The sequence below is a fragment of the Leptopilina heterotoma genome, unplaced genomic scaffold (assembly GCF_015476425.1).
Source record: "Leptopilina heterotoma isolate Lh14 unplaced genomic scaffold, ASM1547642v1 Lhet_275, whole genome shotgun sequence".
NCBI lineage: Eukaryota > Metazoa > Arthropoda > Insecta > Hymenoptera > Figitidae > Leptopilina > Leptopilina heterotoma.
In genome coordinates, this window is record NW_025110983.1 from 2288421 (window position 1) to 2314956 (window position 26536).

At 25.3% G+C, this 26536-nt stretch overlaps 2 protein-coding genes across 3 annotated transcripts in view; one reads left to right on the plus strand and one right to left on the minus strand.

The window, feature by feature from the left end:
• The window catches only part of LOC122503929, a 30650-nt gene extending 4956 nt beyond the window's left edge, over nt 1-25694 (minus strand). Inside the window, exons 1-3 of the mRNA XM_043614701.1 lie at nt 25551-25694; nt 986-1195; nt 85-381 (exon numbers count right to left, since the gene is read on the minus strand). Of these exons, the coding sequence (XP_043470636.1) occupies nt 85-381; nt 986-1195; nt 25551-25694 (651 nt within the window). The remainder of the gene's footprint in view (nt 1-84; nt 382-985; nt 1196-25550) is intronic.
• LOC122504010 (protein numb) overlaps nt 1-26536 on the plus strand; it is a 147306-nt gene that overhangs the window by 80978 nt on the left and 39792 nt on the right. The window contains exon 4 of one of the 2 annotated variants that reach the window (XM_043614831.1): nt 3280-3321. Coding sequence is in view for 1 of the 2 variants with exons in the window: in XM_043614830.1 (XP_043470765.1) it covers nt 25769-25843 (75 nt within the window). In the remaining variant the exon portion in view is untranslated. Of the gene's footprint in view, nt 1-3279; nt 3322-25710; nt 25844-26536 lie in introns of those variants that run through there. The other variant, XM_043614830.1, reaches the window with a different exon arrangement.

Genomic DNA, 26536 nt, shown 5'->3' on the forward strand with positions numbered 1-26536 from the left:
TATTTCTTAATTATTCAACAAATGAATTACTTATTAAGTTAAAAAAATAAAATTTAAAAGTATAATTAATTCTATTAAACAAACCTTTTCGATGCATTGAATTTCTTCTGATTTTAGTGTTTGATTAATGTTATTTTCAACACAATTTTCTGTCTCTTTTTTCATTAGTGTTACATTTTGTTTAAAAAGAAGAAATTTTTCTTTCAATTTATTCACTTCTATTGTAAAGTTGGAGGTAATATTAAATAAACAAGTGCGACAATTTTCTGATTTATTGAAACTGTCTTTAGAAGTTTTAATTTTTATTTTGTAACATTCCGACCTGTCAGTATTGGCAATTAGAAAATTGGATCTTAAGATTTCTTTTAGTTCATCATTGATCTGTTAAATTGAAAAAAAAATTGAACAATTGTTATTAATTTTTTTAAGTAATTTCAAATTTTGTTTCGATTACTATTAGGATTATTATATATGAATATAAATAATTAATTATTTAAATAATTTAAAAATAATAAATAATTTAAAGAACCATTTATTTATAGTTTTTAATTAATACTTTATTACATATAATAATTAGCTTTTTATTTGAAGAAAAAAAAAGTTAATAATAAATTAATAAATAAATAGATTAATTATAAAATTAAAATTAATTACACATAATAATAAATTAAACAATTTAAAAATAGTTTTAAAATAGTTTTCGAAGAAAAATGAAATGTGAAATAAAAGTGAAATAAAATATTATTGAAAAAAAAATGGTTTTAAACAAAAACGTTAAAAAAATAATTGAAACCTAAGTCAATAAGAAATTATTAAAATTAAAATAAAAGAGAATATTTTTCTTTTTAAATATAAATGAATTTATTTTTATTTTGGAAAAATTTTTTATTATTTTATTATATTATTTAATTTTATTCCTATAAATAGTTATAAAATATTTAAATACATAATTAAAAAAAAGTGAAATTAAATCATTTAAACTCACTTTTTTCTTAGAAGTAAATATTTTCTGATTCAATGTATCGTATATATTTTGAGCCTCTTGATTTATTTTTATACCGCTTTCTTGCATTCTCGATTGAAATAAAACATTTAAAGCATTAAATATATTTTCCTGATGAATTAATATATTTTTCATTTTCAAAAAATCAACTGTTGAGTTCCATTGTGAGTTCTTCTCCTCAGCACTAGCAGTCTAAATTAAGAAAATAAAACACACACAGACAAATTTTTAATTAATTAATTACAATATAAATTAATATTAACTAATTTTAATGTAAATTAATATTAATTAATTAATTAATTAAATAATTAGTACTAATAATTTGTTATTATTAAAAAATAGTTTAATTTTTTTTTCTAAACTTTTAATAATTTTGATTAATTTCATTTCCCCATTCTTCATTTTGTATTATTATTGTTTAATTAAAAAATTAATTTAAATTTTTTATACACAAATTATTAATAATTTTTATTAATTATATTTAATTATATATTTTATTTTTACAAATTAAATAAGTAATTAATCTTATGTTTAATGTAATTAAAAAATACATTATTAAAACAATGAATAAAAATAATAAAAATAATTTAATAAATACAATAATTAAATACAATATATAGAAAAACAGTTTTAATAAAGAACAACTTACACAAATGACGAGAAGAATAATTGAACAAAAATAAGAAAAATATTTTGACATGTTTCACAGTTATAAGTATAGAACAAAAAAAAATGATTAAAGTCGTGAGAATTGGACTAGTTTCACTTTTTTTTTAATGATAAAATTTGTGTCTCGTGTGTGTAAAATAGAATCAAATAGTGTCAACATAATATAAGAAAAAAAATTTTTTTTTTTTTGACACTTTTAATGATTGGCCCATTTATTAAGAGTTTGATAATGTTTGACATTATTCTCTGTCCCTCTTTTAAGAGCAATATAATCATCAAGGTTATAGATTTATTTCGCAATTTGAGAATTAAAATATTAAAAAAAAATTTGCTGACTCATTGAAATAAAAAATAGCAATAATAATTTATTTATACATTCCCCGCAGTATTACTATAATAACAATAACAATAACAATAACAATAACAATAACAATAACAATAACAATAACAATAACAATAACAATAACAATAACAATAACAATAACAATAACAATAACAAGAATAACAAGAATAACAAGAATAACAAGAATAACAAGAATAACAAGAATAACAAGAATAACAAGAATAACAAGAATAACAAGAATAACAAGAATAACAAGAATAACAAGAATAACAAGAATAACAAGAATAACAAGAATAACAAGAATAACAAGAATAACAAGAATAACAAGAATAACAAGAATAACAAGAATAACAAGAATAACAAGAATAACAAGAATAACAAGAAGAACAAGAATAACAAGAATAACAAGAATAACAAGAATAACAATATAAATAAAAATAACAAAATATAACAAACAATAATAACAATAACAAAATATAACAAACAATAATAACAATAACAGCAATAACAAAAATAACAAAAAATAACAAACAATAACAACAATAACATCAATGACAACAATAACAGCAATAACTACAATAACTACAATAACTACAATAACTACAATAACAAAAATAACAAAAATAACAGCCTCAAAAATTTTAAAGAATTTAAGAAAAATAAATAAAGACTTTTGAAGAATTTGACTAAAAAGCAAATTTTAAAAATATTTTATATAATTTTTGCAGAAGGAAATAATAATTTTAATAGACGTAGATTACATTAAAAAATATAATAAGAAAAAATATTAAACATCAATCGGATCATAATCTACTTATCATGAAATAGAGAATATGAACAAGTACGAAGAGTATATGTATAATTTTCATTCATAGAGAGAAATTTATATATAAAAAGTTCACCCCAATATATTGTATATTATACACATATATATATAAAGCGTTCCCATAGAATTGGTGCAACGGGGTGTCGTGGGAACCGTCTCGCTCAATATAAAGAAATTTTTTTTTTCATCATCATCGCAAGGGTGTCAACTACTAGCAAGTTGTTTAAGATTTTCTTTGAAAAAACCCAAATCAACTTCTTCATTCTGTTTACATATTCAAATGTCATATTAACAAGAAATGAAAATTATTGTTTTTTTCCCCTCTATATATTATATTCATATGCTATTATAATATCAAGGATAATAATTAAATTTGCAATAGGATAAATTTTTCATGAATTCACATTTATGAACTAATCTTTTTTCTTTCTGTTTCAGGAAGTGTCTGAGAATTACGTTGAATCATAAGCAAATCGTTGGGTGAGTCATTAATAATTGTTTTCTTTATTGCCTCTTTACATATATACTATACATATATATATATAAACTTTATTACTTTAAATCGCTGTATTAGATAAGAATACAATAAGGTACAAATAAATTAGAAGTCAAATTTTTATAAGTATATTAATTTTATTATTCTGCAGCTATAATAATAGTAATAATAATAAAAATAATAAAAATAACATTAACAATAATAATAATAAACAACAAAAAATAAAAAAAAAAAAATAATAATAATAATAATAATAATAATAATTGTAAATAAAATATAATAACAATATTAATAAAAGTCAGAAAAACAATAGCAGAAGTAATAACATTATAAATTTAAATATCAAGAGTAAGAGAAATAACAATAGACAAAAAAAAGAAATAGAAGTAACAACAGTAATATCAATAACAATGTCAATAAAAATAAAAACCACAATGAGAACAAAAATGTCAATAATAAAAGAAAAAGGAAAAGAAATATAAATAAGTAATAATAATAAAAATAATAATAAGAAAACACTATTATGATCATTATTTTTATTATTATTATTTTATTATTTTATTATCATTATGAAAAGTCATAAAAAATATATAAAGTAAAATTAATTAATCAAAAGAAATAAGCTAGCTGAAATTTTATAATTTAAGCAAATATTATATATTTCAAAATGTTTAAAAGCAAATAACAATGATAATTATGACCATAAAAGACAATTTTTGTCGAGTTATATAAATTTTCCTTTTCGATATTTTTTTCTACTTTTCCGGCATTGCGAAAAGAAATAAATACAAGAGGTCCTATCAGAATTTTTAAAAACACAATCTAAAAATAATAGAAATTCGTTTCCGCAACGGATTTACAACGAAAATTTGAAAATAAACACGATTTTCGTCCAATCGAGTGAATTTCAACAATCGGTATTTTTTATACACTTTATGCACTGCAAAAAGAAGTGAATGCAAGTGATCGCATCAGAATTTATCGAAAAGCAATCTAAAAAAAGCAGAAATTAGTTTTCGTAACGGATTTACAACGAAAATTCGAAAACAAACACGATTTTCGTCCAATCAAGAGATTTTTAACGATCGGGATTTTTTTTACACTTTAGGCACTGCAAAAAGAAGTTAATGCAAGTGGTCCGGTCGAAATCGCTCGAAAAGAAATAGAAAAATAGTAAAAATTACTTTCCGTAACAAATTTTCAACGAAAATTCGAAAACAAAAACGATTTTCGACCAATCGAGTGATTTTCAACGATCGGGATTTTTTTATACACTTTATGCACTGCGAAAAGAAGTGAATGCAATTGGTTGCGTCCGAATTTATCAAAAAGCAATGTAAAAATATCAGAAATTAGTTTCCGTAACGGATTTACAACGAAAATTCGAAAACAAACACGATTTTCGTTCATTCAAGTAATTTTAAGCAGCCAGGATTTTTTTATACACTTTATGCACTGCGTAAAGAAGTGAATGCAAGTGGTCCGGCCGGAATCGCTCGAAAAGAAATAGAAAAATAGTAAAAATAACTTTCCGTAACAAATTTTCAATGAAAATTCGAAAACAAAAACGATTTTCGTCCAATCCAGTGATTTTTAACGATTGGGTTTTTTTATACACTTTAAGCACTGCAAAAAGGAATTAATGCAAGTGGTCGCGTCCGAATTTATCAAAAATTAATAGAAAAATAGTTGAAATTAGTTTCCGTAACGGATTTACAACGAAAATTCGAAAACAAACACGATTTTCGTCAAATCAATTGATTTTTAACGACTGGGATTTTTTATTTACTTTAGGCACTGTGAAAAGAAGTGAATTCAATCAAAATTGCTCGAAAATCAATATAAAAATAGTAGAAATTAGTTTTTTTAACGAATTTACAACGAAAATTCAAAAACAAACACGATTTTCGTCAAATCAATTGCTTTTTAAAGATCGAGATTTTTTTATACACTTTAGGCACTGCGTGAAGAAGAGAATATAATTGGTTTTATCGAAATTTATCAATATACAATGTGGAAGAAGTAAAAATGAATTTCCGTTAGAGATTAACATCACATGAATTTCACAACAAGAAACAATTTTTTCCTAATCAAGTAATTTTTAAGAACATTTAAATTTATCTTGTACAGTTCAAGCACTGCGAAAAGAAGTAAATACAATTCGTTTAATTGAAATTCATCTCGAAAAATAATGTAAAAATAGTAGAAATTAGTTTCTGTAATGGTTTTACAACGAAAATTCGGAAACAAAAATGATTTTCGTCTAACCAATTGCTTTTTAACGACTGGGATCTTTTTATACACTTTAGGCACTACAAAAAGAAGTGAATGCAATTGGTCGCATTCGAATTTATGAAAAATTAATAGAAAAATAGTTGAATTTAGTTTCCGTAACGGATTTACAACGAAAATTCGATTAAAGGCACGATTTTCATCAAATCAATTGCTTTTTAACGTCTGGAATATTTTAATACACTTTAGGCACTGCAAAAAGAAGTGAATGCAAGTATTTTAGTCAATATTGATCAATAAACATTCGATAAGTAGTAGAAATTAGTTTCCGTAACAAAAACTCCAACATGATTCAAAGTAACAATGATTTTCTATACTAATCAGATAATTTTTAAATATTGTAATCTTTTCTTCTTTTTTGGCTCTGTGGAAAGAAGTAAATTCAATTCGATTTGTCGAAATTTATTAACAAATAATCTATAATTTGCAGAATTTAGTTTCCGTAACGGATTCGTATTGAAGATTCGCAAAAAATGACGATTTTCGCCTAATCAGATAATTTTTAAAACTTGGGATTTTTTCTACTCTTCTGGCTTTCCGTGAGGAAGTGAATACAATTCGTTTTGTAGAAATTGGCCTAAAAATAATTTATTAGTAGCAAAAATTAGGTCCTCTAACGGATTCCCATCGGAGTTTTGAAAGAAAAAACTATTTTCTCCGAAGCGAGTAATTTTTAACCATCGGGATTTTTTTCTTGCCTTTAGGCACTTCGAAAAGAACTGATTACAAGTACTTTTATCAAAATTAATCGTTAAAAAATTTAAGAACTAACAGTATTTAGTTTCCGTAACGGATAATAATACCCAAAATTCTCCTAAAAATCGATTTTCGCCTAATCAGATAATTTTTAACCATCGGGATTTTTTTCTTGCCTTTAGGCACTTTGGACAGAACTGAATACAAGTACTTTTATCAAAATTAATCGTTACAAAATTTAAGAAATAGCAGTATTTAGTTTCTGTAACGGACATTAATACATGAAATTCTCACAAAAAATCGATTTTCGCCTAATCAAGTAATATTTTAACTATTGGATTTTTCTCTTTCCTTTGGGTCCTACAAAAAGATGCGGGTACAAGAAATTTTTTCGAAATTTACAAATAAATAATCGAATTTTGCCAAAAATGTATTTCTGTCCAAAAAACAGATTTCGAAAAGATGTAAAAAAAACCATTAATTTTCTAATTTAGCACAAAAATTTTTTTCTCCTCTAAATGTCTCTTTTAATTCACAAATATTATGAAAAAATATTAAGGAAAATACGAAAAAAAATAATAATAGAATAAAATTAATAAAAAATAATTTTTGGAAAATAATTACAGTTTACAGAAAATAGTGAAAAATGGAAATTAGAAAAATACTGAAAGGAGTAAGGAATAGTAAGGAAAAGTACAATAAAGTTTTTAAAAAAATAATAATAAAATAATTTTGGAAAAATAATTACAAAAATTACTAAAAAATGGAAATTAGAAAAATACTGAAAAGCAGAATTTATGGAAAAATAGTTCAAAAGGAATATTTAGAAAAATAAAAAAAGGACAATTGCAAAAATACTGTAGACGAGCAATTATAGTAAATTTTAACAAAAAATCAATAGTATTACTACTGACATTTTATTTTAACACCTAATGAACATAAATTATTTGAAAAAACAAGAAAATAAAAAGTGTGTGAAATTTTCAGTCTACTTTTAGATTTTTCCTTTGCATACACTTATTTTTATGTGTATATGTATTCGACACACAGAAATCAAGGAGGAATGTCACGTTTGCCCTCCACAACGGAAGTATCGTATCGATTGCATTTACCCCCCTCCACCTCCCTTTTCCTCCTACCCATCGCTCTCCCCCTCCACAAACCTCTCATCCCACTCTCGTCTTCATCCGGTTTTTTCGTCAAATATATACATATATATATAGAAATCCCTTCATCATAAAATATGTTCTACCTTACCTTTCGGGAAATGCGATGTGATCAATCACATACTTATAAAAAAAAGTGCACTGACTAATGTTTCCCATTTTTCAACGATGAGAAAGAAGAGGAAAAAAAAAATATTTTGCAAATTTTTTTTTCTTTCTAAATTTTTATTTTTCAATCGATTATCAATTAAATATGTATTGATTTCTTATTCTTATGTATCAAGAGGAAAAGTAAAGGAATAATTTTCTGAGAGGAAGATTATTTCGTAATTAGCAATAAATTGTGATTTAATTATAATTAATTTTTTCTTCGAAAATAAAAATAGTGGAATAAATTATTACATGAACAATTATTATTACTTATGGTTTTTATATATTTATTATTTTCAATTTTGGAAATTTTATACTAATAGCATTTTTTTTTTTTTTTTTTTTTTTTTTAAATTGCTTTTACTAAATAAATCAGGAAGCATCGTCTATGTATAATTTCCTAAATCAATTACTGAATAAATAATTAAAATAATTGTTTCCATGAATAATTATTGCAAATATTGTTATTTTCAATATTTTTACTCATAAACAATTTTTAAAGTAAATAAATATTAATAAGATATAATAAATTAATTGCAAATATTGTTTTCCACAAATGTTATACTCGATTTATGTAAAAAATGAATAAATAATTAAAGAAACAAATTAAAAAATATTTTTACTGTTAAAAAAAAAATTTAAAAAAAATTTTTTTTTTTTAAATTGTTACTGTAACAATAAAAATATTTTTTAATTTATTGTTAACTTTAAAATTAACAATAAAAATATTTTTTAATTTGCTTATTTAATTATTTATTTATTTATTTTTTACATATTAATTATTATAAAATTTGCAATCAATAAATAATTTATTAGTTAATTTATTGTTAACTAAATAAATAAATTGTAAATAATTTACAGAAATTTTTTCTCAATAAACAAATAAATAAATAATTAATAATTTCATAAATAAATGAAAAATATTTCTAGTCATGTTTTTCAACATATCGATAATTTATTAATTAATAAATTGAATAAATAATTTGCAAATATTATTATTTTGAAATTTTACATAAACAATTTTTAAAGTAAATAACTAATAATAATTTAATAAATAAATTACAAATATTGTCGTCTGAAAATTTTATACTTAGTATGTAAATAATAAATAAATAATTAAATAAACAAATTAAAAAATATTTCTATTGTTAACTTTTCTCAATAAATAATTTACTAATTAATTAATAATTAATTTAATGATTTAGATTTTATTTGGAAATTATGCTGAACAAATCACTAAACAATTAAATGATTGATAAATAATTAAATAAATAAATAAATTACCAAATTGTTTTCTTTATAAATTTTACTCAATTTATAATTAATAAAATAAGTAACTAATAAATAATAATGTTATAAATAAATTCTAGAAGTTTTTAACAAAATTTTCTCAATAAGTAAATTAATTAATAATTAATAATTTAATAAATAAATAATAAATTAATAATTTAATAAATAAATTTCAAATATTGTTCTTTATAAAAATTTTACTCGATAAATAAATTTTAATTAATTAACAAATAAGAATTTAATGTTTAAATTAAAAAAAATTATTTTTTTACTTTTCTTTTCTTTCCTCTTTTTTTTATTATTTTAATTTTTTTTTTTTTTTTTTTTTGAATGAAAAACGCTCTTTGACAAGATTCTTTTATGCGTGTAAATCAACCTTGGTTTTCCATTGGTTCATTATATCGAGTCACACGCTCACGAGGCATTTGTAAAAATGAGAGGGGAAAAAAGTTGAAAAGTTACATTTACCAAAGGTTAGAGTGGTAATTATTTAAAAAAGGAAAAAAAATTATATTGATATTGGTACAGGTGACTATTATTTATGATAATAAGAAAACAAGTTGAAAGAAAAATTGTACGTTTCCGCAGAATGATGAGAGAATCTCTATATGTACATAAAAATAAGAAGAGCGACTAAAAAAAGAAAATTCATAATTTTTTCACACTTTTTTTTTAATATGTATGATACAAAAGGTAAAATTTTGTTATAAAAAGATGTAAAATTTATAATTCAGAGAAGTAAAATTATGATATCAGGAAAGTAACATATTCTTAATATCTCGAGATGTAAAATTTATATCAGAGAAAAGTATAAATTATGATAAAAAAAATAAAATTATGATAATAAAAAAGTAAAATTTATGATACAGGGAAGTAAAATTTGCTATACATTAAAAGTTTTATGATAAAGAAAGGTAAAAATATAATATACAGAAGTAAAATTATAATACAGAAAAGTAAAATTATGATACAGGGAAAGTAAAATTTATGATATAGACAAGTAAAATTATGATACGAGGAAACTAACATTTTTTTAAATATAAAGATGTAAAATTTATATTAGAGAAAAATATAATTAATTATAAAAAAAATTTAAATTATGATACAGAGAGGTAAATTATTATAGAGAGAAGTAAAATAATAATATGCAGAAAAAATTTTTAATTTATGATACAAAAAGAAAAATTTTTTTAACAAAAATATGGAATATTTATGATACACAGAAGTAAAATTATGATACCAGGAAAGTAACATATTCTTAATATCGAGATGTAAAATTTATAACAGAGAAAAGTATAATTTATGATAAAAAAAAGTAAAATTATGATACTAAGAAGTAAAAGTTATAATATAGGGAAGTAAAATTTTGCTGTACAGTAAAAATTTTATGATACAGAGAAGTAAAATTTATGATACAGACAAGTAAAATTAATGATACCAGGAAAGTAACATTTTTCTTGATATAAAGATGTCAAATTTAAATCAGAGAAAAATATAATTTATCATAAAAAAATAAAATTATGATACAGAAAAGTAAAATTATGATACTAGGGAAGTAACATATTCTTACTAATTGAGATGTAAAATTTATAGCAGAGTAAAGTATAATTTATGATAAATAAAATAAAATTATGATACAGAGACGTAAAATTATTATACAGTAAATTTTTAATTTTTAATACAAAGAAGAAAAAAATTGTGGTACAGAAAAGTGAACGAATAATACTGAAAAAATGTAAAATTTATGATACAGAAAGGTAAAAATATGATACAAAAGATAGTAAAATACTATAATAGAAAAAAAATCATATTACAAAAAATTAAAATTATGATAAAAAAAATTTTAAATTCTAATTCAAAAATAATAAAATAATGAAGCAAAATAATAATTGAAATAATGATATATATTTTTGAAATCTATTATACTTGAAAGTAAAGTTACGTTATGAAAAATAAATCATGGAATAAAGAGGTTAAAATTATATTACATTGAATTCTAAACAACATAATTCACTTTATATGTGAATGAGTGAAAGTGCAGTATGTACTAATTAAAAGTCTCGGATTTAAAAATAGATTCAGTGTCACATGATGAGCAATCAAGAAAAACTGTACATGTACTCGACTGTAATGATTATAATATTAAATGTAAAATTAAAATATTTTTTTTTTTTGATAAAATATTTCATGTAATATAATTATCTAAATTTATGTTTATTCAATTTTTATTTCTTTCTGACATATTTCACATTATCGCAATTTTACATTTTTCATTATAATTTTACCCAGTTTATTATAAAAATTATATTTTATAACATAAATTTAACATTTCTAAATTTAAAAAATTTTACTTTTCTGGAAAAATAATTTCACTTCTCTGTATCATAATTTTCATTTTCTTTATCATAAATTTTACTTCTTTGTATTATGAAAATTTACTTTTTTCTATAATAATTTCACTATTCTTAATTATAATTTTACTTCTCGTATCATAATTTTCTATTCATGAATTAAGAAAGGTAAAATCATCATTTTACTCCTTTCTATGATGATTTTACTTTTTTAAATTAAAATTTTACTTTTTGTAACATACTTTTATTTTTTTATCATAAATTATACTATATTTTTTGATATCAGTTTTAAATCTTTTTAATTAAAAAAATTTTACTTTTCTAAATCATAATTTTAATGTTCTGTATCATTAATTTTACTTCCTTGTATTATAAAAATTTACGTTTTTCTATGATGCGATTTTACTTTTCTTAAAAATTTAACTTTTTTTATCATAATATTTTTTTAATCATAAATTAAAAGTAAAAATCATAGAAAAGTAAAATCATCATAGAGAGGCCTCATCATAGATAGAAGTAAATTTTTTATAATACAAAGTAGTAAAATTTGTTATGCACATAAGTAAAATTTATGGTACAAAAAAGTAAGTTTATGATACTGGGGAAAAAAATTTTACATTTCGATTTTAACAATTTTTTACATTCTTTATTTCATAATTTTACTTCGTTGTATCATAATTTTTTCTTTTTATCATAAATTAAATTTTTCTCGGATAAAAATTTAACATCTCTGTCTTAGAAAAATGATACATTCCCGATATCATAATTTTTATTTCTCCGTATCATAATTTTACTTTTCGTTATCATAAATATAATATTTTTTAAATCATAAATTAGGAAAAGTGAAATCATCATATAGAATGAAGAAAATGTTTATAATATACAAAGAAGTAAAATTTATGATATACAAAAGTAAAAATTTGATACAGAAAAAGTAAAATTTATGATACAGAGAAGTGAAATTATTATACCAGGAAAGTAAAATTTTACTTTTTTTGTATCATAAAATTTCTTTTATCATAAATTATACTTTTCTCGGATGTAAATTTTACATCGCTATCACAAAAAAAATTTTACTTTTCTGTATTATAGTTTTTACTTTTTGTATCATAATTTTATAGCTTGCAACATAATTCTATTTTATCATACATTTCAATTTTTGTTCATTATAAATTTTACATCTTTGTATTAAAAAAATTTTACCTTTTTGAATAATAAATTTTAATTTTTTATATTATAAAATTTTATTTTCTTCTATGATGATTTTACTTTAATTCTTAATTATGATTTTATATCTGATATAATTTTATTCTTTTTTTATTGTAAATTATACTTTTCTTCGATATAAATTTTACATCTCTGTATCATAAATTTTACTTTTCTTAATTATAATTTTACTTCTTGTATCATAATTTTATTATTTTGTATCATAAATTATTCTTTTTTCTGATATAAATTTTACATATCTTTATCATAAATTTTACTTTTTCTGCATTATAATTTTACTTTTCGTTATCATACATATCATAATATTTTTTTAATCATAAATTAAGAAAAGTGAAATCATCATAGAATAAGGATGAAAATTTTTATTTTACAAAGAAGTAAAATTTTTATACAGAAAAAGTAAAATTTATGATACAGAGAAGTAAAATTATGATACCAGGAAAGTAAAATTTTACATCTCTATATGAACAATGTTTACATTTCTAGTATTATAATTTTATTTTTCTGTATCACAATTTTAATTTTTTTTATCATAAATTTTACTTCTTTGTATTAAAAAAATTTACTTCTTTCTATGATGATTTTACTTTTCTTAATTGTAATTTTACTTCTTGCATCATAATTTTTTTATTCATGAATTAAGAGAGGTAAAATTGCATCATAGAAAGAAGTAAATTTTTATTGTAAAGAAAAGTAAAATTTATGATACAGTAAAGTAAAATTATGGTAATTTTTATTTTACTTTTTTACTATTATTTATAAAAAATAAATATTTTTTATACTTAAAATATAAATATTTTTTATATTTAAAAAATAAATATTTTTTATACTTAAAAATTATAAAAATAGAGAGCAAAAAAAATTAAAAGTAAAATAATTACAAGTAAAATATTTTATGTAATGTAAGTAAAATTATTTTTAAAATTTCAAAGAATTATGATTTGCAATTAATTGATTTTTCCTCTTTCGTATATTATAAAATGAAGTTAAAATTAAATTTCTCTATAGTGTGAATGCTAAATCTAATTTCGATATATGTGAGGACAGTGACACGGTTGGTTAATTGCCATAACCCGATTTCGTGTCACGATTAATGCCTACGTGATTCCCTCAACCATTAACAATGTGAAAACCGCATATCTATTGTATTATTGTATTTACTATGAACTCTGCCGACAACTCTACCCATAATACACACCATATGCTTTTGTTCGAAATTGAAATTGTATTCAAGAGCCTTGACAATATATATACATATACATATAAGTAAAAACAAAATTCCCATGCCTATACAACGCTAGTCACTTAACAATTTATTTACTATTTATTTTCAAGCGAAAAATAATTTTCATTGAAATTTTCTTTTTAAAATTATTTCAATATAATGTCTTCAAAATTTAAATTCGAATTTTATTTTAAATTATTTCAGTAAAAATTTCCAAAAAATTTAAATTTTATTTTCAATTTTCTCAAAATTTTCTCAAAATTTGAATTTAAATTTTACTTAAATTTCAATAATTTATTTAAATCTTAATTAATTTCAATCTTATCTAATAATGATTATTGATTATCATCGAAACTTGAATTTAAATTTTATTGAAAATTGTTGCAATAATAAATAAATAAAAATTAAATGCGAATATTAAGGATATATGACAAATATGATATAGTGCAGAACGATTTTCGATCAATCGGGAATATTTAATAAATCGTGAAATTTAGTTTCTATTCAGACACTACGAAAAGAAGAGAATACAATTTTTCCGGTCGAAATTAATCCATAAATAAGCTGACAGTACTGAATTTTTGTTTCTGTAAGCGAATAATAATGGTCAGGGGGACAAAAAAGACGATTTTCGCCCAGACAAGTAATTTTTAAGAACAGTAAATTTTTTCTACTTTTTAGGCACTCCAAAAAGAAGTAAATACAATTGGTTTGATCGAAATTAATCAAAAAATTATCCATAAATACCAAAAATTAGTTTCCGTAACGAATATGTCAAAAAACTGTCAGTTAAGAACTAAGAACAATTTTCGACTAATCGGATGATTTTTAAACATTGAAATATTTTTTTACTCTTCAGGCAGTGGGAGAAGAAGTAATTCCAATTTGTCCCATCGAAATTATTTGATAAATAAGCTGACAGTGTTGAATAATAGTTTTCTTAGAACGATGACTTACAACGAATCGCAGGTGATTGGGGACCGAAAAAGACGATTTTCGCCCGGACAAGTAATTTTTGAGAACAGTAAATTTTTTTTACTTCTTAGGCACTCCAAAAAGAAGTAAATACAATTGGTTTGATCGAAATTAATCAAAAAATTATCCATAAATACCAAAAATTAGTTTCTGTAACGAATATGTCAAAAAATTGTCAATAAAAACGGTTTTCGAGAAATCAGTTAATTTTTAAATATTGGGATATTTTTTCACACTTCAGGCAGTGGGAGAAGAAATAATTTCCATTGGTCCAGTGAGAATTAATCAATAAATAAGCTGACAGTGTTGAATATTAGCTTCCGTAACGGATATAACGACGACAAAAAAGACGATTATCGCCCAGGTAGGTGGGTTTTAAGGACTGTAATTTTTTCCCCTTTTTAGGCACTGCAAAAAGAAGAAAAATCAAGTATTTTGGTCAAAATCGATCAATAAACAACTGTTCTGTAGTAGAAATTAGTTTCCATAATAATTTCCCAAAAAAGATTCAAAGTAACAATGATTTTCGACTAATCAGGTGGTTTTTAAGGACCGCAATATTTTTCTTCCCTTTAAGCACTGCGAGAAGAAGTAAATACATTTGATTTGGTCGAAATTAAACAGAAACAAAACTGACAGTGATGAATATTAGTTATACCGTAACGAATATTGACCGATCACAATAATCGAGAACAAAAGAAAAGACGATTTTTGCCCTAATAGAAAAATTTGACTGATAGCTAAATTTATCTACTCTGCAGGCATTGTTGGGAGAAGTAAATAAAGTTGGTCCGGTTGAAATTAATCAATAAATAAGCAAACAATGAAAAATATTCGTTTCCTTGACTATTTAAAACTCTCTTTTGCGTTTTTTGTTGAACAAAAAGACGATTTTCTCTTTGACGGTGAGTTTAAAACAATTGGGAATTTATACTTTACTTTAGGCACTATAAAAAGAAGAAAATCAAATTAAACCAACAAAAATTTATCGATAAAACAACTGTTAGCAGCAACCCTTTGTCTCTGCAACTGGTATTGATAATGTAGTGAAACAAAAATATGATTTTCTCTCTGGCCGTTTCTTTTCAACTATCGGATCTTTTTTCTCCACTTCAGGCACTATAAAAGCAACAAAATTCAATTGCACGAACAAAATTTTATTAATAAACCATCCGCTGGTAGTAATTATTCGTTTCTGCAATTGTTACAAGTCTTTTTTTCGTTTTTTGATAAATAAAAAGACGATTTTCTCTCTGCTCATTTCTTTTAAACAGTCGGGACTTTTTCCTTTAACTTAGACACTACAAAAAGAACAAAATTCAATTGAACCAACAAAAATTTATTACTAAACCAACTGTTAGTAGCAAACTTTTGTTTCCTGTAACTAATATTCAAAAAATAATGGAAAAAATGACGATTTTCTCTATGACAGTTTCTTTTAACCTATTGGGACTTTTTTCTCCATCTTAGGCACTAAGAAAACTATCAAATACAATTTAAACAACAAAAATTTATCAATAAACCAACTGTTAGTAGTAAACCTTTGTATCCGCAACTAATATCGATAAATTAGTGAAACCAAAAGACGATTTTTCCTCTTCCAGTTTCTTTTAAAGTTTTGGAACTTTTTTCTCCATCACTGGCACCACAAAAGCAACAAAATTCAATTGCTCCAACAAAATATTATTAATAAACCAACTGTTAGTTGCAAATTTTTGTTTTCGTATCTAATATCAATAAATTAGTGAAACCAAAAGACGATTTTTTCTCTTCCAGTTTTTGTTAAAGTTTTTGGACTTTTTTCTCTATCACTGGCACTACAAAAGCAACAAAATTCAATTGCACCAACAAAAATTTATCAGTACATAATCCTCTGGTAGTAATTATTTGTTTTCTTAACTTTTCCAAATTTTTCTTGCGTTTATTGTCAAACAAAAAAAACGATTTTCTCTCTGTCAAATTCTTTTAAAATATTGAAACTTTTTTCTCCACTACAGGTACTACAAAAACAACAAAATTCAATTGGACCAACAAAAATTTATCAGTAAATAATCCAGCTCTGGTAATGATTATTTGTTTCCGTAATTGTTTGAAACTTTTTTCTACGATTCTGTTAAACAAAAATACGATTTTCTTTCTGACAGTTCTTTTAAAACTATCAGAACTTTTTTCTCCATTTTAGGCATTACTAAAACAACAAAATCCAATTGAGTCAACAAAAATTTACCAATAAACCAACTGGTAGTAGCAAACCTTTGTTTCCACAACTAATATCGATAAATTCACGAAAGAAAAAGTCGATTTTCTCTCTGGCCTTTTCTTTTAAACTATTGGTACTTTTTCGTCTGTCTTAGGCACAACAAAAACAACAAAATCCAATTGAATCAAGAAAAATTTATCTAAAAACTAACTGTTAGTATCAAAACATTTGTTTCCGCAACTAATATCATTTGATTAGTTAAACAAAAAGATTATTTTCTCTCTGGCCGTTTCTTTAAAACATTTTGGTATTTTTTCTCCATCTTAGACACTTTATAAACAACGATATCCAATTGTCCAGGAAAAAATTTATTTATAATCATTCAGCTGTCAATAATTATTCGTTTCCGTAACTTTTCTAAATTTTCCTCGTCTTTCTTGTCAAATAAGAGGACGATTTTCTCTCTGCCTATTCCTTTTAAATTATCAGGACTTTTTGCTCCATCTTAGGCACTACAAAAGCGACAAAATCCAATTGAACCAACAAAAATTTATTAATAAATCAACTGTTTGTGACAAACTTATGTTTCAGCAGAAAATATCATTAATTACTTTAGCAAAAAGATGATTTTTTCTCTGGCTGTTTTTTTTAAACAATTGGGCCTTTATTCTCCACCATAGGCACCACAAGAGCAACAAAATTCAATTAAAACAACAAAAATTTATTAATAAACAATTCGCTGGTAGTAATTATTCGTTTCCGTAACTTTTCCAAATTTTTCTCGCGTTCATTGTTAAATAAAAAGACGATTTTCTCAGTGACAGTTTCTTTTAAACTATCGGGACTTTTTTCTCCATCTTAGGCACTATACAAAAGCAACAAAATCCAATTGAACCAACAAAAATTTATCAATAAATCAACTGTTTGTGTCAAACCTTTGTTTTCGCAACAAATTAAATGTAATTTGTTTAACAAAAAGATGATTTTCTCTCTTTCTGTTTCTTTTAAACATTTGGGTCTTTTTTCTCCATCTTAGGCACTATGAAAACAACAAAATCCAATTGTATAGACAAAAATTTATTAATAATTATTCAGCTGACAATAATTATTTGTTTCCGTAACTTTTTTAAATTTTCCTCGTCTATCTTGTTAAATAAAAAGACGATTTTCTCTGTGACAGTTTCTTTTAAACTGTCAGGACTTTTTGCTCCATCTTAGGCACTATAAAAGCAACAAAATCCAATTAAACCAACAAACATTTATCAATAAATGAACTGTTTGTGCCAAACCTTTGTTTCCGCAACAAAGTAAATGTAATTTGTTTAACAAAAAGATGATTTTCTCTCTTTCTGTTTCTTTTAAACATTTGGGTCTTTTTTCTCCATCTAAGGCACTATGAAAACAACAAAATCCAATTAAAACAACAAAAATTTAGCAATAAACAACCGGTTTGTATAACAAACACGACCTTCTGTAACATGATTCAAGTAACAGTTTATTAAAAATGGATTAAAAGATTTGGAAACCTATACTCATTCAATTGCAACATTGTTACAAAATTCCCCCCTTCGATTTTACGAAATAAAAAAAAATTACTTTTTAAATACTTGTTAATTTGTTTTTCACAACCTGTTTATTAGAATTTTTTTTTATGAACTCAACAAAAGGAGGAGTCTCTCTCACCCTCTCTTGAAATAATTAATAATCACCCCTTTTTCAGTCAAGTGCGACGATTTTGTTTTCTGAGTGTCCACACAAACCTGCAATTGGGGTAAGTTCATTTCTCGCCCCTATCATCCCCCCCCTCATTCTTCTTTCTCTCACGATTTTCCCCTCTCTACCTGTTTACTATATTGACCCACAATTATATTATAACACACCATGTTAGGGTAACAATAAACACACGAGATTCCTCAACAGTGACATCGATTTTTAACTCGAATTAATACCCCCCTCCTTTTTTTCGTTTAATTATAATTTCCCCCTCCCTTTTTTGTTTTCATTTCTTTTCTTATTTTCATTTTTTTTAGACGATTTTTTTTCCTGATTAATTGAAAGCAAAACATTAATAAACTAATTAAAATTGAGAATTAATTAAAACATTTTGTGTTTTAAATTTTGAGAGAGAAAATGAGAAAAGTATTTTTTTTTCCTTTGAAGGATTAAAAGCAATTTTGTGGTCCACCCTCGTCGTGGTTCATTTCCTGAGGGAAAGAGAGAGAGAGAGAGAGAACCGCAAGGAAACTTAAATCAAAAAGTTGTTCACCTCCTTTTCTCTCTCCTCAATTCCTCTTTAGTTGATCCGCACTTCTAGCACTTTTAGGTATACAAACTCGCTGTCTCAGCAGATGTTAAAGCATTTGCTGTGGCAGCTGTTATCCCCTCTGCTCCTCTCTCTCTTTCTGTTTGAAAATCATTTTGTCCGCCGTACCTAAGAATTACCTGTGCCCCCCCAAAAAATTTCCACTTAAACTAAAATCAAAACATTTCTCTTAAAAATTAAAAATTACAAACTGAAAAACAAGTTTAATTCTTCGCTCTAAAAATTAGTGGGGGAAAAATAAGATTTTTGGGTAAAAAAGGCCCATTTCCCCCTCCACTATTCAAAGGGGTCCTGAAAATCACTAATTACGCCCCTGCAAGGGCGTCGAGTCATTCTCTCTCTCTAGCAGAAAGCCAGGGCCCCAAACTATACACAACATTCACGTTTTTATTCTTGGGGGGTTTACTATCTCTCGTTGTTCGTTTCGTGTCGTGCGGAAAAAAATGGCGTTTGTTTATTTATTTTATCACTCGAATATTTCGTGAAACAAACTAAAATTATGATTAAAAATTTCTTTACGTTTTTTTTGCAGTGAATTGTGTTTATTTTTTAATTCTCCTCTAGTGAGTGTTCCCCTTAGCGCCGGTAGATGACGCCATAAAAACGAATTTTTATTTCGTTGTGAATTAAAAAAAAAATTTTACCCAATTTCTCTAAAATTGGATTTTTCATTTTCTGTCAAGGAGAAAAAATCCTCTTTTCGATAATCGCAGAAGAAGAACAAGAAGAAGAATTAAACGTATTTCTAGTTCCGGTGGGGTCACCGGAAGTTGTTGAGCGTGACGAGTCTAACGGAAAAACGTGGGAACCATAATATTACACTCTCACATTCAGAGGTCATCGACGATTTATTTCTCGATAATCGGTTTGATTTAGCAAAAATTATTTTATTTTGGAGAATTTTACACTATTTTTTTTATCTAAATTGAGAAAAAGAAAAATTAAAAAAAAGTTATAAATAATTTATAAACAAATTTTGCAACAAATTGGAAATAATTGGATCATGAGAGGTTGGAGCATTCGAAAAGAAAGAGAATCCACCAGATCCGGTGAAAATTACCCAAAAATTAACTGTTTTACAAGCATCTTGTGTTTCCGTAACGGATAATAGTAAAAATCTCATATTTTTCGTAAATAAACAAATATTTTCAAAGAGCTGGTAATTTTTATCAAGTCGCAACTTTTTGGAGCTGATTCTGCATTTGAATCGGAAGTTGATCCACCAGGTCCGGTTGAAAATTACCCACAAATAATAAAAAAAACACTGTCCTTGTGTTTCCATAACGAACAATAGTGAAAAACACCAAATTTTTTCAACGATTCGAGATTTTTTACCACTTTCGGATTTTTTACAGCAGATCCTGCATTCGAACCGGAAGAAAATCCACCAGGTCCGGTTGAAATTAACCCAAAAGTAACTGTTCTACAAGCACTTTGTGTTTCCCTAACGGATAATAGTGAAAATCGGATATTTTTCAGTAAATAAACAAATATTTTCAAAGAACTGGTATTTTTAAACACTTTGGGACTTTTTGCAGCAGATCCTGCATTCGAACAGGAAGTAAATCCACCAGGTCCGGTTGAAATTTACCCAAAAGTTACTGTTTTAGAAGCACTTTATGATTCTGTAACGAACATTAGTGAATGAAACCATGAACTAAATAATTTTTTTTCATCAAATAGGGAATTTTTTAACAAATCCAAATTTTAGTACCAGTTGCCTCGTGACAAGAAGAAGAGAATACAACATTTGATAGAAAATATTAGTAGTAACCAAAAGAAAAATTCAAGAAGAAAAAAATTTTTTCCAAAAGAAAATAGTGAGGAAAACGGTAATTTTTGTCAATTTAGGGTTGTTAAACTTAAGGGGAGTTTCAGTACCAGTTGGAGACCTGCAACCAGAAGCGAATGCAACAAGTTTGAATTCGAAATTCACCATTAAATGCCAAATTGATAAAGAAAACAGTGTTTTCCAAACGGATAATAGTGAATAAACCGGTTCATTTAAGAATTTCTTTTTTAAACAAAACGGGAATTTTTAAACTTTCAGTGCAAGTTGATGCATAGCAAATGGAAGGGAATGCAACAAGTTTGATTGAAATTTTACGAATAAATAACCGGTTGACAAGAAACGTTAACTATTTTTCCGTTGACTAGCGGGAAATAGTGAATAAACTGAATTTTCTGTTTTTTACCACCAAATCGGAAATTTGGAATAAATCGTCACTTTTACTGTCAGTTGGTGCATACAACTCGGGGGACAATCCATCAGGTTTAGTTAAAATTTACCCAAAAAATAACAACATCTACTAAAATAACAGATGATGGTACAAATCGACATTGGAGAGTAAACAAAGATTTTCAAAGAGCTGGTATTTTTAAATAGTTTCGGACTTTTACTACCATTAGGTGCATTCGAATAGGGAGAAAATCCACCAGGTTTGATTAAAAATTACCAAAAAATAACCAAATGGCAACGAACATGTGTTTCCGTAACGAACGAACAGGAACAATTTTTCGTGGTGCTTGTAAATATTTCGAGGGCAAGACTAATTTTAATTTTGTTTCATCATCTCCCTTGGGAAGATGATAAACGGGAAAACATTTCCCCCCCCCAAAAAAAACACGTTTTTCTTTGTTTAAATATCCACAAAAGTAAATGAACACTTGAGCAGATAACAGGATACAAAGAAGATCTTTGAAGAAAGGAATATATCGAAGAGGATTTATTATTTTTTTTTCAACGCGAGGAGAGAAAAAAAGAACTTGGGACTTGGAAGAGAGAAAAGGCCTCAGTTATGAGTGTGCTTTGCGGAGAGGGATATATGATACAGCAAGTCCACGACCAGTTGGACATCCCACTCTATAGGCAAAAGCAAATGACGTCAGGTTTGCCACAAGCTGTATGACCAGTTTGTGCTCGAGCTACGAGAAGGGAAGAAGCAAAAGTGCTTCCAGCGAGCTGCCGGCCGGCTCTGCTGATCAAAAATAATAATTTTTTTTTTAATTTTTGGTTTATTATTGTGAGCCAAAAGGAAAAAAAAAATTGAAGGAAAGGAAAAATTTTCTTAGTGATTGTTGCATTGAAAAGAGGATTATTGTGTTGTGGTGCTTCGCTGTGGTGTTTTGGATATAAATTCTTCTTTGGGGGAAATAAAAATTAGTGCATCAGTTTTTTTTTGGGTTGAGATCGAAAATCTCAAGCATCTTGCAGTGTTTTGTTGTATTTTTGTTTACTCTTCTTTTTTTTTGGATCATTGTGGATAACAAAGAGTGCACTAATAATGGTGAGGATTTCTTCCGTATGGAGCAAAATTACAACCAATGTGAATTTACAAAGGAAATTTTTTTCGAATAAGAAATTTTTAATATAAAAAAATTCACACTGAAATTTTCTGCCACATTTCTTAAAAACTTTACCAAATTTAATTTTTATGTTTCTGCATTGTCCTGTTTTTCTTTATTTTTCACTTAATTTTTTTATTTTAGTTTCTTTATTTTTTTTACTTTTGCTTTATTCTTTACAATATTTTATTTTTGTTTTATTTTTTGCACTATTTTATTTATATTTTATTTTTTGCATTATTTTACATTAAATATTTTTATTTTACTTTATTTATTTTCTACTTTCTTTTCCCATTGAATTCTATTTCAAATTTTATTTCAAAAATATCACTTAGAAAAATAATATATATATACAAATAATAAATAGATTTTCATTAAATTCTGATAAGATTATAAAATTATTATCTTTCATTGCAAGATCAGATTTCATGACAACGGTAATTAGAACATTATTGTTATTAAATTACAGGAATTTATCACCTTTTCATTCTTGAAAATTGCCTCTTGAATTTTTCCACACAAAATAAAGAAAAAAAATATTAAAATTAGTTTTTTTTAAACAAATAAACAAAAGAATTCATTCAAACAATATAATTAAATAAACAAATAAAAATAAAGTAACAATTTTTTAATTTGTTAAAAAAACAAATAAAATTTGTTTATAATAAATAATAATAATAAATACTTACAAATAATAATTAATGAATAAAATAATAATAAATTATTCACTATTTTTTATTATTTTATTTATTTACAATTATGTGTTAATTATTATTAAATAATTTATTATTAAATAAAAAATATTCTAAGCGCAATTGGAAAAAAAATTTTTTGTTCCTTGGCAGAAAATTTCAATTCTCCCCCCCCCTCCTCTCTCCTTCACTTTTGGATATGTTTCCCAAAGCGATATTTTTAAGAAGTAATCAATTTTAGGATTTACAATTATTTTCTAATTTTTATTTATATTTAAATTAATTAATATTTTTTCATAATATTCAAAATAAGTGGGTGATATTTAAAGGTTTTTTCAAGCTCTACAACTTTTGTTAAGAAAGTTTTTCTCTAAATTAAAAACTCTTGGAGATATTTCAATTTTAAATGATGGAAAATTTTCGGCGGCCGAATTGAATTGCGAGTAATTTGTATTTGCGCAGTGGAATTCTGTGGAATTTTTTTCTGCGCAAAGAATTATTTTAGTTAGATAAATAAATTCTGAAGCTTCTTCATTGGTCATGAAAAATATTCACGTGGATAAAAATACGCAGTAGGGTTTTTATATATAAAAAAAAAGTAGTCCGCACTGAAATTGGATAGAATTGTTTCGTTTAATTTGAAAAAAAACATTGGAATTTTTTGTTATTATTGCAATTTTCATTTTCTGTTATTTTTCTTTAAAAAATTTGAAAGTTTCTCGAAACTTTTCGAGATATTTCAATTTTAAATGGTGGAAAATTTTCGGCGGCCGAATTTTATTGCGAGTAGTTTATTAGGGTTTTTTTGGGGGTATTTTTTAGTTACGTAAATAAATTCTAGAGCAGTAGGGTTCAAGACATGCGCAGTAGAATTCGATGACATCAAAACATGCGCAGTAGGGGTTTATGGCATCAAAACTTGCGCAGTAAAGTTCAATGGCATCAAGACTTGCGCAGTAAAGTTCTATAGCACCAAAAAACTACGCAGTAGAGTTCTATGATATAAGGGCTTGCGCAGTTACTCTGATATAGACTCAAAAACTGCGCAATAAAGTTCTATGACATTAGGATTTGCGCAGTACAGTTCTATTGATCTAAAATATGCCCCTTATTGACATACGGCTTCCGGTCTTGCGCAGTAGGGTCCTATGGGTCAAAAATCTGCGCACTAAGCTTCTATGACTCCCAAGGGTGCGCAGTAAGATTCTTTCGCTTCTAAACATGCGCACTAAGCCTCTATGAACCTCAAGGATGCGCAGTAAGATTCTTTCGCATCTAGACATGCGCACTAAGCTTCTATGACCTCCAGGCGTGCGCAGTAAGATTCTTTCGCTTCTAAAGATGCGCAATAAGCTTCTATGAACTCCAAGGATGCGCAGTAAGATTCTTTCGCTTCTAAACATGCGCACTAAGCCTCTATGAACTCTAAGGATGCGCAGTAAGATTCTTTCGCACCTAGACATGCGCACTAGGCTTCTATGACCTCTAGGCGTGCGCAGTAAGATTCTTTCGCTTCTAAAGATGCGCACTAAGCTTCTATGAACTCCAAGGATGCGCAGTAGGATCCTATCGCATCTAGAAATGCGCAGAATGATTCTACGACTTCAAAACATGCGCACCAAGATTCTATAGACCAAAAATACAAGTTTCTATCACTCCACCGCGTAAATTCACCAAACAAAGAACAATTACCTTCTAGAAAGGACAGTTCTCATCCACTATTTGTAAAATTTGGAACTAAAACTAATTTTTTATTTTTTTAGTCGTTCCTCGGTTACATATCCACAAGTTTTCTTAACTGAAAAAAATTTCCTCCCCATTCAAAAAAAAAAGAAATCCACTAACGTGAAACCCCTTTTTATTTACAGAATGTGAAGAAACCCTTCTATTCAACGAGAATAGGTGTGCGATGTTGAAATGTTGTGTGTGTCATAAAGGAGATTGGTGTCGATCGGGGAAGCCTACACAATATTCTTGATGCCGCCGGCTTGAAAATTATTATTATTATTATTTGATGTATCCAAAGGTGCACACAACTCGAGAATGCGAAGGACGTGAAAGCGCGTGTTTCACTTTTTGATTCTAATTGACCATTTTTTTTTTGTTTGTTATTGTTTTGTTAATTTTGAAAAGCAAAAGAGAAGTGGAAAAAATTTATTTTTTTTTTGATAAATTAATATAACAGTGGAAGTGTGTAGTGTTTTTTAAAGATTTTTTTTTAAATAAATAAATATTAGTGCAAGTGCAAACCGGATATTGTGGTTGGAAAAAAAGGCCACACCTGCAAACAGGAAGGTCGCTCAATGGTTTTACAACTACAATCGTGTCTGGTGAACCCTGCTTTTGAAAGAGAGACCGTTGTGTCTTCGGCTATAAGCCGCGTCTCGTTCGGTAACTTTTTACATACTGACCAATCGAAAAACATCAGTTCAAAATATCGAGTAGTGTGAAAAAGAAATTAAAAAAAAAAAAAAGTGAAACGAGAGAGAAGAAGGCAAAATGGGGAATCACCCATCCGCCCACCAACCGCTCGAGAGAGCTACATTCAATCGTGGAAATGGCATTCGACTATCGGTATGTTTTTTAATAACGAAAGATTGAAAAAAATTACTACTTTTACTATTTAGCTATTACATATTATTTTTTTTCAAAAATCTCGTATTCAGCCTGGAAAAATTAAAATTTAATTGAAGTGTCTAAATTAAATTAAAATTTAATTAAAAATGCTTAAATTAAATAAAAATTTAATTTTAATTCTGAAATTTAATTAAAATTTAATTTAAATCCTGAAATAAAATTGAAATTCAATTTAAATCCTAAAATTAACAATTGTTAATGAAATAAAACTTAAAACTGACAGATTTTGTAAAAAAAAATTCTTAAAAAAAAACTGTCAATAAATTTTAAAAAAGATAATAAATAAATAAATTATTAAAATACTGTTGTATTATTTATAAACTAATGTATCATTATTATAATAAATTGTTATTATTAAGAATATTTAAAAACTCAATTAAAATTAATCATTTTACTTCATTAACTTTTTTATTTAAATAAATTGAATTAAATATAAAATAATAATAAAAATAATCATAATCTTATGATTATCATAGTATACAACAATAATATTTAGATATTGAAATATCTAACAAAAATAAATAAAATAATTTTTGTTCAAATAATTTTACGTCCGTTATTAAATATTTTGTCAGATTAAAGGCCTCGTAAAATTAATCGTACAAAAACTTTTTCATTCAATATATTCAG